The sequence below is a fragment of the Pagrus pagrus genome (genome assembly GCF_965226575.1).
Source record: "Pagrus pagrus genome assembly, chromosome: 21".
NCBI lineage: Eukaryota > Metazoa > Chordata > Actinopteri > Spariformes > Sparidae > Pagrus > Pagrus pagrus.
Window position 1 is genome coordinate 13,032,803 of NC_140208.1, and position 16,244 is coordinate 13,049,046.

Here is a 16,244-nt window from a genome sequence, read left to right on the forward strand (position 1 = left end):
GAGTAAAATCCGTTGTGAAAACCTGGTGTTTTCAGTGATTTAAAAATCCACCACTCAGACATCTGTGAATGTCTATGTAATAATATGTTGTACAGAAACATAAAACCAAGCACAAAGCACTATGATATTTGTGTAAACTCTTCAGTTGTTTGCTTCTCTGTGGCAGCGGCTCCATCATGCACCTCGGAGGAATTCAAGTGTGTGACAAGCGGTGAATGCATCTCTTCGGGATTTGTCTGTGATGGGGATGAAGACTGCAAAGATGGCTCAGATGAACAAAGAGAGTGTGGTAAGCAGATTGATTGTTTATGTGCTGACTGAGACAGTGACTGTTTTCTCTTAGAAGACGTTACCAATTGACACACCTTGTGTGAGCTATGAATAACAGGACATAAAGGTGCCCACTCATGTGAAGTAATGAGGAGTAAAACCACTAGGTGGCCACATCCTCTCAGTATAAAACTTAAGCCATTTATAAAAAAATTTACTCAAAATTAAACTTGTAATATATGTAAATAAACATTTAGCCACAATCCCAATTTCTCTAATGTGAGCACTTGAGTTAAGTTATTAAACAAAAAAAACAATTGGCTGACACTTTATGAGACATTTCCCTTCAAATAGTTTAGCAGAAAATGAATTTATAGGACAGGGTTTTACTCTGATTTTCTTTTTTAATAAAGTTTTTTTGTTGCAAGTCTAATTCCCCTGCAACATAGCCTTCTGAAGCAAAACCCACTCACATGCTCTTGGTTCAGGTGAAAGGACCTGCAGCTCAGACCAGTTCACCTGCAAGGAGGGTCAGTGTATCCCTGGCACATACAAATGTGACCATGTAAAGGACTGCGTGGACAACTCTGATGAGAAGAACTGCGGTAAGACTTTTACATCTACAATGAACTTACAATACAATCTATAAGAATTGAGGAGACACTTCTATTTGGATTATTGTCCAGAAAAATGATATTCCTTAATTCAATAGAACAAGCTTGTGTTTTTTTGTTTTGTTTTTGCAGACTATCCACAATGCAGTGAGAAGACGTGTGCAAATGGGGCCTGTTACAAGAATTCTCAGCACTGCAATGGATTGCAGGACTGCAGAGATGGCTCTGATGAATTCAACTGTAGTGAGTAGACCAGACTACCAGCAAACCCTGGTGTTTAATTGGCGGAGATGGTTTTACAGATAGGTATTTAAGAAAATGAATGTTCTGTTTGTAAGAACTGATTAAATGTAATCTGGATAGCATCGTGTTTCCTCCTTAATCAAGTGGCGTTCTGTTCAAATAGTTGTTCATGATGATATGGTGGAGCAGTGATTTCTTAACCTGAACTTGAATTTATATGCATGAAGCACAGGCACTCAGACAAAATTCAAGCTAATTACATTTTAAAGGAGTTCTAGCTTTTTTCATAGCTTTCATGGTGTAAAGATGGACAGTAGGAGAAAAAGTTCTGTCTGCTGCAAAATAAAAGGCTATGTGGACCATGAAAATATGGGTATAGAATGCCTTTATTGTCATTGCACAGAGTACAATGAAATTTCAGTGCAACTCCTCCACTTTGTGGTTATATGAATAAAAGCACCAGTACATAGCAAATTGGAAGACGACTCAAATACACACAAAATCAAGTAAGTAGGTAAAAGTGGAATAATAATAAAAAATATAATGAATATGTATCACACTTAAGAATAATATCAGATATATATTGCATTGCATGGGATATATAATTAAAAAAATATATATTTATATTAAAAAAAATATGTTTTCATGATATTTTATTTTGTGCTGTACAAAGTAGGAGGGAGATTGTCATTTCCGGCCACCATCTTTGTTTGAGCTAAGTCGCAACTACTGAGAGGAGTTACTGATGAGCTGATTACATATTTTTTATTCCAGCTGAATTAGGTGTTTTAGGAATATGGAAACGTCCTCAAAACAGCCTTAAGTGTTGTCAAACGAGTTTAGGAGTTTTTACACAATTTAGCCTTTAGCTTATTTATCTAGCTCAACATTAGGTGGTAGCATTGTTAGCTAGCTTAACTAGCATTATTGTCAATGCTTATGGGGGGCACAACCTGGCTCTGGAAATCCATTCCAGCTGTATGTATTTATTTAAATTTAATTCCTTTTTCCTTCCTTTTAACATATATATAAGATGAGACTATCATTTTAGCTATTGGTTTTCTTTCCCTGCATTCAGCCTAGCTAGTCATCATTTTATGGTAACAGGACTATTGTAGCTAAAGGCACTGCAGCTCAACCTTTGTACCTCTTTAATTTAGCTTCCTCTTGATTTTGGTATTTAAATTGAACTTGTGGTGAAATTGAAACATATCCTACTGTTCAGGATGTCAGTTGGAAGTTGTTTGACCTGAAGTGAGCCTCAGTTATTAACACATTTTTGACCACTTGCTAAATTTGTTAAAACTGTTTTTTTTTCTTCCTTTTACTTCTTCTTCTTTTTTTTCCAGCAACGCAGCACTGTCCCATCCACCAGTTTGAATGTGCAAATGGCTACTGTATTCCATCTTCCTTTGTGTGTGACCACTGGGATGACTGTGGTGACAACAGTGATGAGCAAGGCTGTGGTAAGGATCAACGTGAATCTACAGAGTTTTTACAAAGTACCTGAAATTCTTACAGGTTGATAGCAATATCTTGTCTAATGACCAACCTGCTGTACAATGTAAAGGGAAGAATTGCAAAACCAACAATTCAGTGTTATCTTATTTTAAGGTTGCTCAACAGTTTGGTGCAATGTCCAAGGGTATGAAGCATCTAAAATTGTATCGAAGCTATAAAGAAAGTCCTTAAACACGTGCAATCATTGTAAAGTTAAAGTAACAGGCCCATATTTTAGTTACAGTGAGTGTTTATGGATGGACAGCACAAGACGAACTGTTCATCGTTTCAATGGATTAACTTAAGTTCCCAAAATTCGGTAAAAAAATCCCAAAATCATTTCATGCATCTATTGGAAAATGTGAAAGTCCAGTTGTTGTGTTCCAAAACAGTCTCATCTAATGTTTATCATATTTATTGGTAAACAGATAAAAAGTGATGTTTGTTTTTTTGTCTAACTTGATAGACAGACTGCTTGTATACCCTAACATTGTAATATAATCATCTCAAATATTGAATTCCAGTCGACACGTAAGATCATCTGAAAAAAGAGTCAGCATTTTAAAATGTAAAAATCGGTGGAGACCAGAATAAATGTGAGCTCTATCTGTTCATTCTTAGTGTACGAGACCTGTAGCGGCAATCAGTTCACGTGTTCCAGTGGCCGTTGTATTCCTCAGCGCTGGGTGTGTGACCAGTACAATGACTGTGGGGACTTCAGCGATGAGAGAGGATGTGGTAAGAAAAAACTGGTCCTTACAGTTGGAATTCAGTAGAAACACAGAGAGTTATTTCATTCAAGAATAACTAAAGCATTTTTAGAAACAAATATCACACAATGAAATATCTCATTTTGAAAAACATTTTAGGAAAAGACTTTAAAGGAATGTAAAGACTAATCTGAAGAAGTATATATATTGGTCATAGCTTCATTGACGTAAGCAAATAACTACTGAATGATATGTTTAATGGGTGTTTGTCACAGTAGATACTGCAGAGTTTTGGTATCCACAAGGGCTGCAGCTACTGAGTATTTTTCATTATTGTCTCAATCTATCAAGTCATCGTTTGGTGTGTACTGTAAAATGTCAGACAAGTGTGAAAAGTTCTTCTTTTGTCTAGCCAGCAAACCCAAAACCCAAAGACTCTTTCATTTTCAATAACAAAGAAAAGCAGCCAATCCTTACATTTTAGAATTATATTATAACATTATTTGTATATATTTTATATTTTATCATCACTTAAATTAATCAGAAGTGTTTCTATTTTCTAGATAGTAACTCCCGAGGCTGTTACCCTGGTGAATGGGGATGCCTTGGCTCGACAGCATGTATAGCCCTAGGCAAAGTGTGTGATGGCAAACCTGACTGTCCTGGGGGAACAGATGAGACCAACTCCACAGCACAGGAAACATGCAGTAAGTCACATAGATGTACATTTTTTACATCGGTTTGAGAAATCAACACATGCCCGTTCACCACTGAACCACAGAAAACATACAAGAATGCTGCTATGTTTGAGATTTTATAACTGTTTTTAAGCCTTCAGAGAAATAACCCTGATCAGCAGAACCACGCTGAATTCAGTGTTGCCTAAGTTAACGATCCGGTCACATCTTGAAAATTGAACATTTGCACATTCATAGGGGTATAAACATGGGTGCAAGGGTTTTAGACATTATAGTGCACTGAACTCATAAATGTTTCACAGAAGTCAGCTGCTGTGATACAATCAAAGCTTTCGTCTTCCTCATCACCGCCTTCACACATACCTAGTTTAAGATTAACCTATTCAGGTAATTATCCTCGGTTGAGCCCTAATGGCCACGAGACTCAGTTGATGATGGCCATAAAGCTGGTCACAATACTGGTAATGACACTTTGGCAGACAAAGCTGCGTCGATAATGATGGTCTGAAATAAAAAAAATTAAACTCTCACCTGGATTTGTATGGGGACCAAACATCCATATTAAAAAATAAATACACTACCGCTAAATAGTTTAGAGATAATTTCATGTTTTTCATTAAAACTCACACTTAAATTCATCATGAGTTGCCAAATAAATAGAAACTATAGTCAAGATATTGACAAGGTTAGAAATGACTTTTTCTTGAAATAAGAATTTTGTCCTTTCAACTCAAAGAATCCTCCATTTGCAGCAGTTACAGTACATGACATTCTAGCTGTCAATTTGTTGAGGTAATCTAAGGGATATTTCACTACATGCTTTCTGAAGCACCTCGCTCAGGTCAGCTTAATGAGCACTTCTTACGTACAATACGGTCAAGCTGCTCCAGATATGACTTTTTCTTTGCTTCTCTGCCTAGAGGACTCTTCACTGTTGATGTTGAGACTTTTGTTTTGTGGGAACCATTAAATGAAGCTGCAAGCTCAGGACCTGTTAGGCGTATGTTTCAAACTAGAGACTCTGATGTACTTGTCCTCTTGTTCTTTGAAGGGAGTTGTACACACCCTTGTATGACATCTTCAGTCAATTGACAATTTCTCACATGGAATAGCCTTTATTTCTCAGAACAAGAAATAAAGGCAAGTTTTAGAAGAAAGGATTTTTTCTGGCCATTTTAAGACTGTAATCAAACTCTAGATACTCAACTAGCAGTTGAGTATCTAGAGCAGTTTTCAGCTGTGCTAACATAATAACACAAGGGTTTTCTAATGATCAATTAGCCTTTTAACATGACAAACCACAGGAGGGATTGTTGCTGAAAGTAGTGTACTATTTAAAGAGAAAAAATAGTCATTTACTACATTTATAATGGACTGTATTTCTAATCAATTTAATGTTCTTTTAATTGAATAAAATTATGCTTTTCACAGGCCTGGATCGGTGTTCAGCCTTGAGCTGCGAATACCGCTGTCATGAGTCTCCTCAGGGAGGTACTTGCTACTGCCCTGATGGTTACACTGTAGCTAATGACAGTCGTTCCTGTGTAGGTGAGTGCCATGCATCATATTTGTTTTGTGAAAACAAAATCCCATTTTGTAACTTTGTTGATAATAGTGGATTCCCAGGTATTGACAGCAAACACAGGATTTGGGAAGCTTCTTTAAACATAAGCAGGAGTGAGTTGAACTATTCAACAAAGCAACACTTGTCCTAACTCCCATTGTTGCAGGATATGTGGTCATAATGACTTTCAGGGGAGCATATATGTTACATGATACCATATTCTATAATGAGTTTTATATTTCAGCTAACAAAATACCTTTAATGTCAAACGTAAGCTTGTTTTGATGAACAGAGCACAGAGCGTTTGGTCAAATGGTCTCTGTCTTTTTGTTTGTTTTTTTAAGATGATTCAGCCTTGAAAAGCTAAAATTAATGGCTTAATCTCATGGTACTCTAGTTGCAAGTTACTGGTATAGATCCTCATCCTATTGCCTAAAACATTAAACATGGCTGCTTGTTTTATTTCCCAGACTATGATGACTGTCAGATCTGGGGCATCTGTGACCAGTTGTGTGAAGATCGTCCTGGGACACACCACTGTAGCTGCGCTAATGGATACTTCTTGGAGCAGGGTCATGTCTGCAAGGCCAATGTGTCAGGTACAGGGGTCACACATCACACAGTATCTTTATACAATATACAGTATATATGTAAATCTGCTGATACATAATCTCTGGGATGTTTTTCAACTTTCAACATGACATAGTTAAGGAGAAAATACAGTTTCTGGTCATGACTCAAAATCTTGATCTTCTAATATGCTTTCATGATTACATCATATATGTAAGATTACTATAACTTTCTGAAATGAATTCACTGCTGAGTTCTGGCATTTGTGTTTTCCAGATGGACTGCCACAGCTAATTTTCACAAACGGAGGTGATGTGATGATGGCTGATATACACGGACGCTTTGTCAGAACTCTGGTGCCGTCCCAGGGCAAAGGTTATGCTATAGGAGTTGCAACCCACTGGCACAGCCAAAAAGTCTTCTGGAGTGATATAGACACCAAAAAGGTCAGTCTGGATCATTGTCTGGGGACAGCAGCTGTGGTGTATATGCTTTTTTCAAGGCTGCTAAAGCAGTTGGGTTCATCCCAAACCCTTTCATTCTTTTGTCAGGTATACTCTGCCAATTTCAACGGGGGTGACATTAAGGAGGTTCTGACGACTGCAGTCCTCGATGTCCAGAACCTCGCTGTGGACTGGATCAACTTCAAACTCTATGTCTTAGAGGTCAGGATGGAGCGTATCGACATGTGCAACTTCGATGGAGGTGATCGGGTCACACTGGTAGCTGAAAACCTACAGACTCCTCATGGCCTCGCCCTGGACCCTACAGTGGGGTGGGTTTAAATTCTGCAGGCTTTCTGTTAGAGCTCGGGTCTGATTTATTTCTTCTTACTTTAAAAACTGGCACAAAGTCTGCTCTGCCACATGTTTACTCGTTGTCATTATCATTTAGGCTGATCAGTTGAAGCCCATTCATTAACCCCTAACTCTGTGATTTCAAATTAATGCTGTTGAAGAACTCAGTCATTCTATTATACCAAGAGTTTTTGCTTCCACTTGACCTGACATCGTATAGTTTATATAAAGTCTCTTAAAGTCTTCATTCTTTGTATGTTTGCAGCTACATGTTCTTCACGGACATGGGAGTAAGAGATGAGCAGATGAAGCTTGAACGTGCCTTTATGGACGGCAGTAACCGTTTTGAGCTAGTGAGGACCAGACTCGGCATTCCAACAGGAATTACCCTAGATATTGTCACCCAGAGGGTCTACTGGTCTGACAGCCACTTTGACACGGTGGAGACTGTCACCTACAGCGGTTTGGACAGGTAAAGGTTGCACTGAAAATGCCGTCATTCATGATTTCTCCTTACCCATAGAGTTATGTTAAGCTAAAAATGGATGGCCATGTTGAGGTGTTGGTGTCTCCTAGGAAAATAGTCCTCAATGGTGCAACCCAGGCTCCACATCCTTTTGGAATTGCTGTGTTTGAAAACCATGTATTCTTCACCGACTGGGCCAAGATGGGTCTGATAAGAACCAACCGCTTCAACGGCAGCAACCCAGCACTTATCTACCGTACCACAAATCAACCGGGCCATGTTGTAGTCGCACACTCTGTCTTGCAACCTGTTGGTAAGGAGATGCACCTCCAACCTGTAACAGTCAGGTTAAGTTCAGTGGTCAGAGATGTCAGTGTTTCCAGAATTCATGTAGACTTAAGTGAACATTGTACGTGTTTCGTTTATGATTTTTCTGTCAATGCTCAGTTGAGAATTTGTTTAGGATGCTGTCAGCAAAGTGCAACCCACCCTTTTCTTTAATTTAACAGCACATACACAGAATCTCATTAGTTATGTTTATAAATGAAGACTACAGCGATTTGAGAAACAACAGTGCTGTGATAAAATGACCACATCTGTCTTGTCTCACAGTGATGAACCCTTGCGGCAGACACAACGGCGGCTGTCAGCAGATCTGTGTATTGAGTCACCGCACTGACAACGATGGTCTGGGCTTCCGCTGCAAGTGTCACCATGGTTACGACCTACAACCTGACCGCCATTCCTGCTTCAGTAAGTTTCCCTTGATTGACCTGATGCTTGGAGTTGGTCTGTTAATCAGTTCACAATATTTTCTGTGTTCTGCCGTCAGATTTTTTGTCTGTGTAATTAGTCAGAAAACAAAATGTTGTATACATACTTTCAAAATTGCAATGGTTTTGTCTTATTTTAGGTAAGGTTATAGTTAAGGTTAGTTAAAAAGATGCCATGAAGACTTTGGCGCATCATGATTTTAATAGTTTTTTCAGTCAAAATGAAGACGATGAACGTTGCAAAAATGATTATTCCCACTTATTGTAAATCATATCCTGATCACAATATCTGTCAAAATAATCTCAACATGATTTCTCAACCACATCATGCAGCCCTAATATATACTTTATGTGCATGTGTGTGTGTTTGTATCACATAAAGCCATGATATGCATTATCATATCAAAATTTTCCTTCTCAAATACTTTTGTCTCAGTTATCTTCAACCATCAGTTGATTAAGGATAACAGTTTTTCGACAATGTGTTTACCTGCACGTAACCACCACCACTCACTCTTTGCACAGAGGTGAAGGACTTCCTGATGATGGCCACCTCTCTGGGGGTGCGGGGAATCCCACTGAACTTGTCCCTCCAGGAGGACATCACTCTGCCCCTCTCAGGGTTCGGGGCGTCGTTCTCAGGCTCTGCTGTGGAGTTTGACGGCAGCGAAGGCTCCATTTTCTACAACGACAGGTCCAGAGGCCTCGTCTATAAGTCGAACCTCAATGGCACTGGTGAATTTTTTTCTGTGTTAAAAAGCATTCTGAGGGCAGTCAGCGATACCATGTGCATTGTTTCTGTTGTGCAGAATACATTTGTAAGTTAGTTTGTTTCCCATTAGGATATAATGCATCACTACATTTTGTAGTTCAAGACTTGAATCTTAAACCTGTGTGTCACACCTTACTGCATCGATTTTCGTTCTGCATTGTCAGTCCAACAGATTCTGACGGGCTACAGAGTCGGATCGATTGACGCCATGGCTTATGACTGGACCTCCAAAGTCTTGTTCTGGACCACGAGCACCTACAGCTCTGTGGTGGCCTACAGAGTCACAGACAAATCCAGACGAGACATTGTGACGGGATTGAGGTACCCAAAAGGAATCGCAGTGCATCCTGGTGCTGGGTGAGTGCTGAGATTTCTCAGGCGTAAACACTAAAAAAGTGATCAGGGAATTAAACACAATGCACATTATACCACATTCACCTATACAATGAAATATCACAGTCTAGCAAACTTTCATTGTAGTACTGTGTGTGCAATATTTCCTGAATGTCTTTTACCGTAATCAGTTCAGTAATTTAGTTTGCTTTTAGTACTTCTCTGAAAAATACAGAAAAACAAGTTTAAAATAGTTATTTAAATAGTCCACGTATTGCCAATTGCAACCATATTTGAATACATTCAGGCTCCACAGTGGTGTTATAATCTATAAAAAGACATCAAGGTTTACTGATTTCTTTGTGTTTTATCCTTAACTGACACTTATCTCTCCTCTTGTGTGTCCAATCAAATGTTGATCGACAGGTTCTTGTTTTGGTCTGACTGGTACCGTCCAGCGGTCATAATGAGAGGGTTCACAAATGGCAGCAATGCTATTCCTCTGGTCAACACAACACTGGGAGTACCATATGGACTCGCTGTTGATTATGCGTAAGCACAGTGATGATGGGCAGAAACAATTCTTAGGCTTTTTCAAGGATTAAAACAATGTGGGTTTTGTGACTTGCAGTATTCCCTTATTTTCATTCCTTGTGATCGATCTTCAACAGGACGGACAGGCTGTACTGGGTGGATGCCGAATTGAATCAAGTTGGTCACATTAGCATTCATGGAACTGACAGACAGACGTTTACCAATCTTGGCCAGATCACTGAACCCTTCTCTCTGACAGTTTATACAGGTAGGTTTCTTGGTCTCTCTTCATGACTGTCACTTATCCTAGTGCACCCATGTTACACATGCACAGGCTTATTCAAATTGTATAAAATATTGTTCAGGTTTATCTTCAGCTTTGAAACAATGACACCCAAACTTTATTATAAGCCTCTAAAACTAAACACTCTAAAAACCTTTTTATTAGTCAGAATATTTGCACTCGGATCAAATCAGTGGTGGACAGAGGGGTTACTTGAATTAATGTAATTCAAGTAACACCATAATATGAGTGTATTCCATCCAAAACATTAATGCTCAATACTATAAACAAGTAATAATTCTACATGTTTTCTTTTTGCCAAATGGGAGTGCTGTATGCAGTACCTTTGCTCCTGCACTGACTGGCAAAAGTTACATAATGTCTTTGGGAAAAGACGATACTACTGCCCTGCATGTCAACATTACTCACTTTTACATTTTGTCTTTTCTCAGAACTGTAACACAGCTACTTGTGACTCCTCTTAAATATTTTCTGAATGTGCATTTGTTTTTGATATCTTTTGTAGTGTTTTGTTAACATGCTGATAATCATTTTCTGTCTTGTAGACTATCTATATGTGTCTGACACAAGGACCAGAGGAGTATTTGAGATGAGGAAGAGGGATGGAGGAGGAAACATTATGATCAGACAAGGAGTCACTGGCATCATGAATATCAAGGCCTACACAGCTGACCTCCACAGCAGTAAGTTCACACACAGGGAGGCATTGAAGTCTGTAAATAGTTTAATACTCAAGTCCTACAGTAATTCATGCAGAGTGGTAAGGACAGTTTAGATAACTATACTGCATGTACGAACAGGACAAAGAGGATTTGACTGCTTGTAGAGTGAAAAGAAGACAACAGTATCTGCATCACATTCTCAAACAAGAATAATCAATGACTGCAGGGTAAGAATGGCCAGGGCGAGAGTCAACTGTGAGTCAGCCAAATAAAATAAGCCAGAAACCCACTGACTGCATCTTTATCATCCTCCTGACAGCGATCACCAGCCAGTGCAATACATTGCCCAACGGTCACTGCAGCCACTTCTGTTTCCCAACTCCCTCCTACGGTCGAGTGTGTGGCTGTCCGTACGGCATGAAACTTCAGGTCAATCAGAGGGACTGCATCAAGGATGATTCTGTTCCCCCACCTGACACCAGCTGTGGTGACCAAGCCTTTGAATGTGATGAAGGCCACTGCACACCCCTGTCTCAGCGCTGTGATGGAATCGCTGATTGCTTTGATAAGACTGACGAGACCAACTGCACCGATACAGGTGACTGTATAAGAAAATGTGTGTGTTTGAGGAGTGGTGGAAGGGAATTATTGAGTAAACAGCTTTATTAATTTAACTACCTGCCTCGTATATCTTCACCAGGAGCGACCTGCTCTCCATACGCTTTCACCTGTAACAACAAACACTGCATCCGGTCCTCTTGGCGCTGTGATGGCATGGACGACTGCGGCGACGGCTCTGATGAAGAAAACTGTCCCACTGGAATCCCTAAAACCTGTCCCTCCAACTACTTTACCTGCGAGAACAACAGGTGTATCTCTAAATCATGGTTGTGTGATGGTATGAATGACTGCGGCGATGGCTCTGATGAACACAACTGCAGTAAGTATGTCTGGACTGTCCATTTTCAGCTCAGTCAACTCACTTAATATGATTTTACTACATACAATACTGTGCATACAAATATCTTGTAAATGTAATGTAACCGTATTCTGATACATTATCTGTGATTGACAGACGCAACAATCACTACATGCCCTCCTAATTACTTCCTGTGTCCTGACCACCGCTGTCTCCACTTCACCTATGTGTGTGATGGAGACCAGGACTGCCTGGATGGTTCTGATGAGAAAAACTGTGGTAAGACTCACCATGATTTCACTCTTTGTTGTGTTCTGTTTTATTTATTTTGATTATTTATGGTGCTCTGTAACACTTAGTTATATATATCTTCATGCTAATGCTAAGTACTTCTTTTCCCTCTTATTTTTCTCCTTAAGAGTTTACCTGTGCCTCCTATGAGTTTGCCTGTGCCAGTGGGGACCAGTGTGTCAGTTCGGTGTATGAGTGTGATGGAGTGTTTGACTGCAGAGACCACTCTGATGAAGGAGACTGTCGTAAGCTTTTAACTCTCTACAACTATTACAAGAATTATGTCAATTGTGTTAATAAAAGATGTGATTATGACCGATTGCAGCACTTAACATTCTGTCAGCTCTATTGTTGATATTATTCATTCAAACAGAAAAATTATTATTGACATGAATCAAAGATTAATACATGTTACACCTCTGTCTTTCTGCTGGTGAGTAAGCCACTGCAGTTTTGGTCATTTTTGAATGTCTGTGATCTCTCCAGCCACTCGAGGGCCAGGCCTCTGCCACGATGACGAGTTCCAGTGCCAGACCGATGGACTCTGCATACCAGACAAGTGGGAGTGCGACGGCCATCCAGACTGTGAGGATGGATCAGACGAACACAACTCCTGTGGGCCTGTCACCTGCAAAACCAGCTATTTCCAGTGTGCCAACAAGCTGTGCATCCCGACATACTGGGTGTGTGATGGCGACAACGACTGCAGGGACATGAGTGATGAGCAGAACTGCCCCACCCCTCCATTTAGCTGTCCGTCCGACCAGTGGCTGTGCCCCACTGACCTGCTGTGCATTGACCTTGACAAGGTGTGCAACGGCCAGAGGGACTGCCCTAATGGAGCGGATGAGTCACCTATCTGCAGTGAGTGATAAAAAATATCCAGCAGTATATGTTATAGTAGTGCCTTGGCATATAATGCAAAACTGAATAAATGAGAATTATGTTGTTATATATGGTTTTAACAGTGTTCAAAACAATTAAAAAGTAGTACAACATATTGAATGAACTTAGAGCATTTTATAAAATATTTAAGAAATTAAAACACTGTAGGATATAAGCACAGATGTGGCACAATTTAATGTTAAAACAGGAAAAAAAAAAAAACTTTATAAAGACAAACATCAGTCAAATGGACAAAATACAGGATGATGCCTCATAAATGCACAGTACTAACTCACTGTCATGTTTTTAATGAAGACCAAGATGACTGTGCACTGAACAATGGGGGCTGCAGTGACGGCTGCATTCAAGGGCCATACGGGGCTCAGTGCACCTGTCACCCAGGATATCAGCTCCTTGAGGACTCCAAGACCTGCGAAGACATCAACGAGTGTCTGATCCCGGGTTTCTGCAGCCAGCAGTGCTTCAACGAGAGGGGAACCTTCAGGTGCTACTGCTCACATGGTTACCTCCTCGAGCCTGACGGACGCACCTGCAAAGCGACAAGTGAGCAACACACATTAGTTGATGTATTACTAAGAGGAAATTGAATTTTTTAATGATATTTTAGGCCCTAAAAAAGCCGTAAGAGCAGGAACTTAAAGCAAGATATAACAAAGATACTAACAAAACTATTCCATACATGCAAACAAAGCAGAATACTTTTAATTTGCAGTATGTATTTAGTATTTATATGTGAAATTCCCCTCTTTGTGTAGCATAGATACACAGATGGTGGTAAGAAACGAGATACTTTTCTGCCTTTAGACAACCTAGCAGCTGTACTTATGGTTGCAAGACGTAACCAGATCATCGCCCAGCGGATCAACTTGAGACCACCCCAGATACATCCACTGGTCAGCGGTTCAAGCATCGTGACTGTAGACTTTGATCACGTCACTTCCAGAATCTACTGGGCTGATGCCTCGCTTAAGAAGATAATGAGTTCCTACGACAACGGCACCGACATTCGGGAAGTAAGAGAAATGATTGCACAGATGTATCACATCAATGGGATTTACTCCTTTCATTACAAAATTTCTCTAAAGCAGCCATTCCCAAACTTAAGAATGACATGGCCCAATTTGAGCTTAACTGTTGTGTCTAAGATTTGATGTATAATATTTTTTGGACAATGTTTAACCTGATAGATTCAATTGTCTTTGATGTAAACTTTGTCAACATCTGGGAAGTTAGTGTTAGGAACATTGTGCAGTATTCTCACTGTTAAATGTTCCCCTGTTGCTGTAGATGTTCTCCTCTGGTCTGATGGAACCAGAGACTATAGCTGTAGACTGGGTGGCTCGGAACCTTTATTGGACCGACTCTGTCATGGAGAACATTGAGGTTTCTACGCTGGATGGTCGCTTTCGGAAAGTCCTCCTCACACAGAATGTCACCCGTCCTCGTGGACTAGTTTTAGACCCCCGTAACTAGTAAGTAACTCTTTGGGGAAAACTTACAAGGGAATTAAGATGGCCTTGAATTTTTTTTTATTTTTATTTTTTTATCTTTTTTTGCTTCTTTGTTATTTTATGTTTAACGCCATGATTTTTTAAAAACCTTTCCTTTGAGCCCTTGAACAGCAAGGTTGCAAGACTATTAGTAAAGCTTCAAATCTCACTTTCTTTCCGCCCAGCACCAACCTGATGTTCTGGTCAGACTGGGGTCAGAACCCCAGGATTGAGCGGGCCAACATGGATGGAGCCATGAGACAAGTCATTGTCAAGGATAAGGTCTACTGGCCCAACGGCCTGACCCTGGACTACACCACACGCAGGGTCTACTTCGCTGACGCCTACCTCAAGTATATTGACTACTGTGACTATGATGGCAAAAACCGCCATCAGGTCATGGCAAGTGACATGGTACGTTTAGGTATATCAATACAAAATTGTTATAGACTGGGCTAATAGATTAGACTAACAGTATCCTTTATGGTAGTATCAGTATATTATACCTGATATATTAGACATGGTACAAATCAGTGAAAATTTAAGACGGGTGATGTCCCACATATGAATGAGTGTTAATGCATCAACATAAATCCCATGGTGCTGAAATAGACATCCGAGCTCAAAATAAATCCTTCATTGGATAAATAAAGTTTTTAAAAAACCTTCACCTCTGTGAATGCCCACCTCACTCCAGGTTCTCCAGCACCCACACGGTATGACCATCTTCGAGGACAGCATCTACTGGTCAGAGCGCTACACCAGCAAGGTAATGAGGACCAACAAGTTCCACGGTGGCAACGTCACCATTGTGATGAACGATGTGTACCAGCCCATGGGCGTCGTTATGGACCATCCCATCAAACAGCCCGCAGGTAATGACAAATCTAACTCTGTTATGTGTAGTTTTTTGATGTGTATTAATAGTTGTGTGTTGATGCAGAGTTGGGAGGTAAAAGCATGTCTCATCTGTTATCAGTAACTATGTATTGAGCCTGTATATGTTCTCGAATGCATGCTCCTAAAGTTATGCCAATCACATGGTAGTGTCATAAATGTTCATACAGATATCCTCAAGTGCAATTTATTTTACTATGTAAGAAGCTGCAGCAAGGATTTTGAGCAGGCCAACTCAGGTAATGAGCAGAAACAGAAGTAGAGGCCATAGCTGAAAAGAGAACATTGCGAGTAATAGAACACACTTCACACACACTCGTGCTGAAAAGTATACTGCTTTTAAAAAACGGCATTACAAGTGATGCACAGAATCCTAATTTTAATTAGGAAAAGTCATATTAGGTCTGAATGAAGGTGACACTACTTTCTATTTAGGCCTCAACCCATGCAAAGACCACCCGTGCTCTCAGCTGTGCCTGCTGTCAGGCCTGAGACCCAGATACTACAGATGCGAGTGTCAGTCGGGTTGGAAGCTTGATGCTGACAAACGCACCTGTGTCAAAGGTAGGGTTTTTATCATCATTTTGTACAATGTTTTCTACACCAGCGCTTGTATATACATATTATATACATCCATTTAAAATCTTCATCTTCATTATGATCATCCAGATGAGACTCCCTTCTTGATGGTGGTGAGAGATTCAGTGATCTTTGGCATTCCTCTGGACCCCGCTGACCCTTCTAACAACGCGATGACTCCTGTGTCAGGCATCACCAAGGGGCGGGACATTGACTTTGATGACCAGGAGCAGCTTGTCTATTGGGTGCAGAGCACTGTGAGTGGGAGTCTTAAATTGAACTTGGAATGTCAAAATATACTGGGATTAAGGATTGACCTCTTGAATCATTTCCATTCCTTTACATTCTCACT

General features: G+C 40.1%; 1 protein-coding gene across 1 annotated transcript in view; it reads left to right on the forward strand.

Annotated features, from left to right (window-relative positions):
* Window positions 1-262: 262 nt before the first annotated feature.
* lrp2b (low density lipoprotein receptor-related protein 2b) overlaps window positions 263-16,244 on the forward strand; it is a gene marked incomplete at its 5' end in the record, with an annotated part of 42,498 nt that continues 26,516 nt past the window's right edge. The window contains 29 exons of the mRNA XM_084341777.1: window positions 263-289; window positions 2,021-2,105; window positions 2,477-2,593; window positions 3,249-3,365; window positions 3,901-4,044; window positions 5,467-5,583; window positions 6,070-6,198; window positions 6,446-6,615; window positions 6,721-6,944; window positions 7,232-7,438; window positions 7,543-7,745; window positions 8,045-8,185; window positions 8,731-8,940; window positions 9,142-9,334; window positions 9,737-9,862; window positions 9,982-10,112; window positions 10,694-10,831; window positions 11,130-11,408; window positions 11,511-11,750; window positions 11,886-12,008; window positions 12,149-12,265; window positions 12,507-12,884; window positions 13,221-13,469; window positions 13,731-13,939; window positions 14,214-14,398; window positions 14,602-14,830; window positions 15,114-15,291; window positions 15,749-15,877; window positions 15,983-16,149. Coding sequence (XP_084197903.1) covers window positions 263-289; window positions 2,021-2,105; window positions 2,477-2,593; window positions 3,249-3,365; window positions 3,901-4,044; window positions 5,467-5,583; window positions 6,070-6,198; window positions 6,446-6,615; window positions 6,721-6,944; window positions 7,232-7,438; window positions 7,543-7,745; window positions 8,045-8,185; window positions 8,731-8,940; window positions 9,142-9,334; window positions 9,737-9,862; window positions 9,982-10,112; window positions 10,694-10,831; window positions 11,130-11,408; window positions 11,511-11,750; window positions 11,886-12,008; window positions 12,149-12,265; window positions 12,507-12,884; window positions 13,221-13,469; window positions 13,731-13,939; window positions 14,214-14,398; window positions 14,602-14,830; window positions 15,114-15,291; window positions 15,749-15,877; window positions 15,983-16,149 — 4,962 coding nt within the window. The remainder of the gene's footprint in view (window positions 290-2,020; window positions 2,106-2,476; window positions 2,594-3,248; window positions 3,366-3,900; window positions 4,045-5,466; window positions 5,584-6,069; window positions 6,199-6,445; window positions 6,616-6,720; window positions 6,945-7,231; window positions 7,439-7,542; window positions 7,746-8,044; window positions 8,186-8,730; window positions 8,941-9,141; window positions 9,335-9,736; window positions 9,863-9,981; window positions 10,113-10,693; window positions 10,832-11,129; window positions 11,409-11,510; window positions 11,751-11,885; window positions 12,009-12,148; window positions 12,266-12,506; window positions 12,885-13,220; window positions 13,470-13,730; window positions 13,940-14,213; window positions 14,399-14,601; window positions 14,831-15,113; window positions 15,292-15,748; window positions 15,878-15,982; window positions 16,150-16,244) is intronic.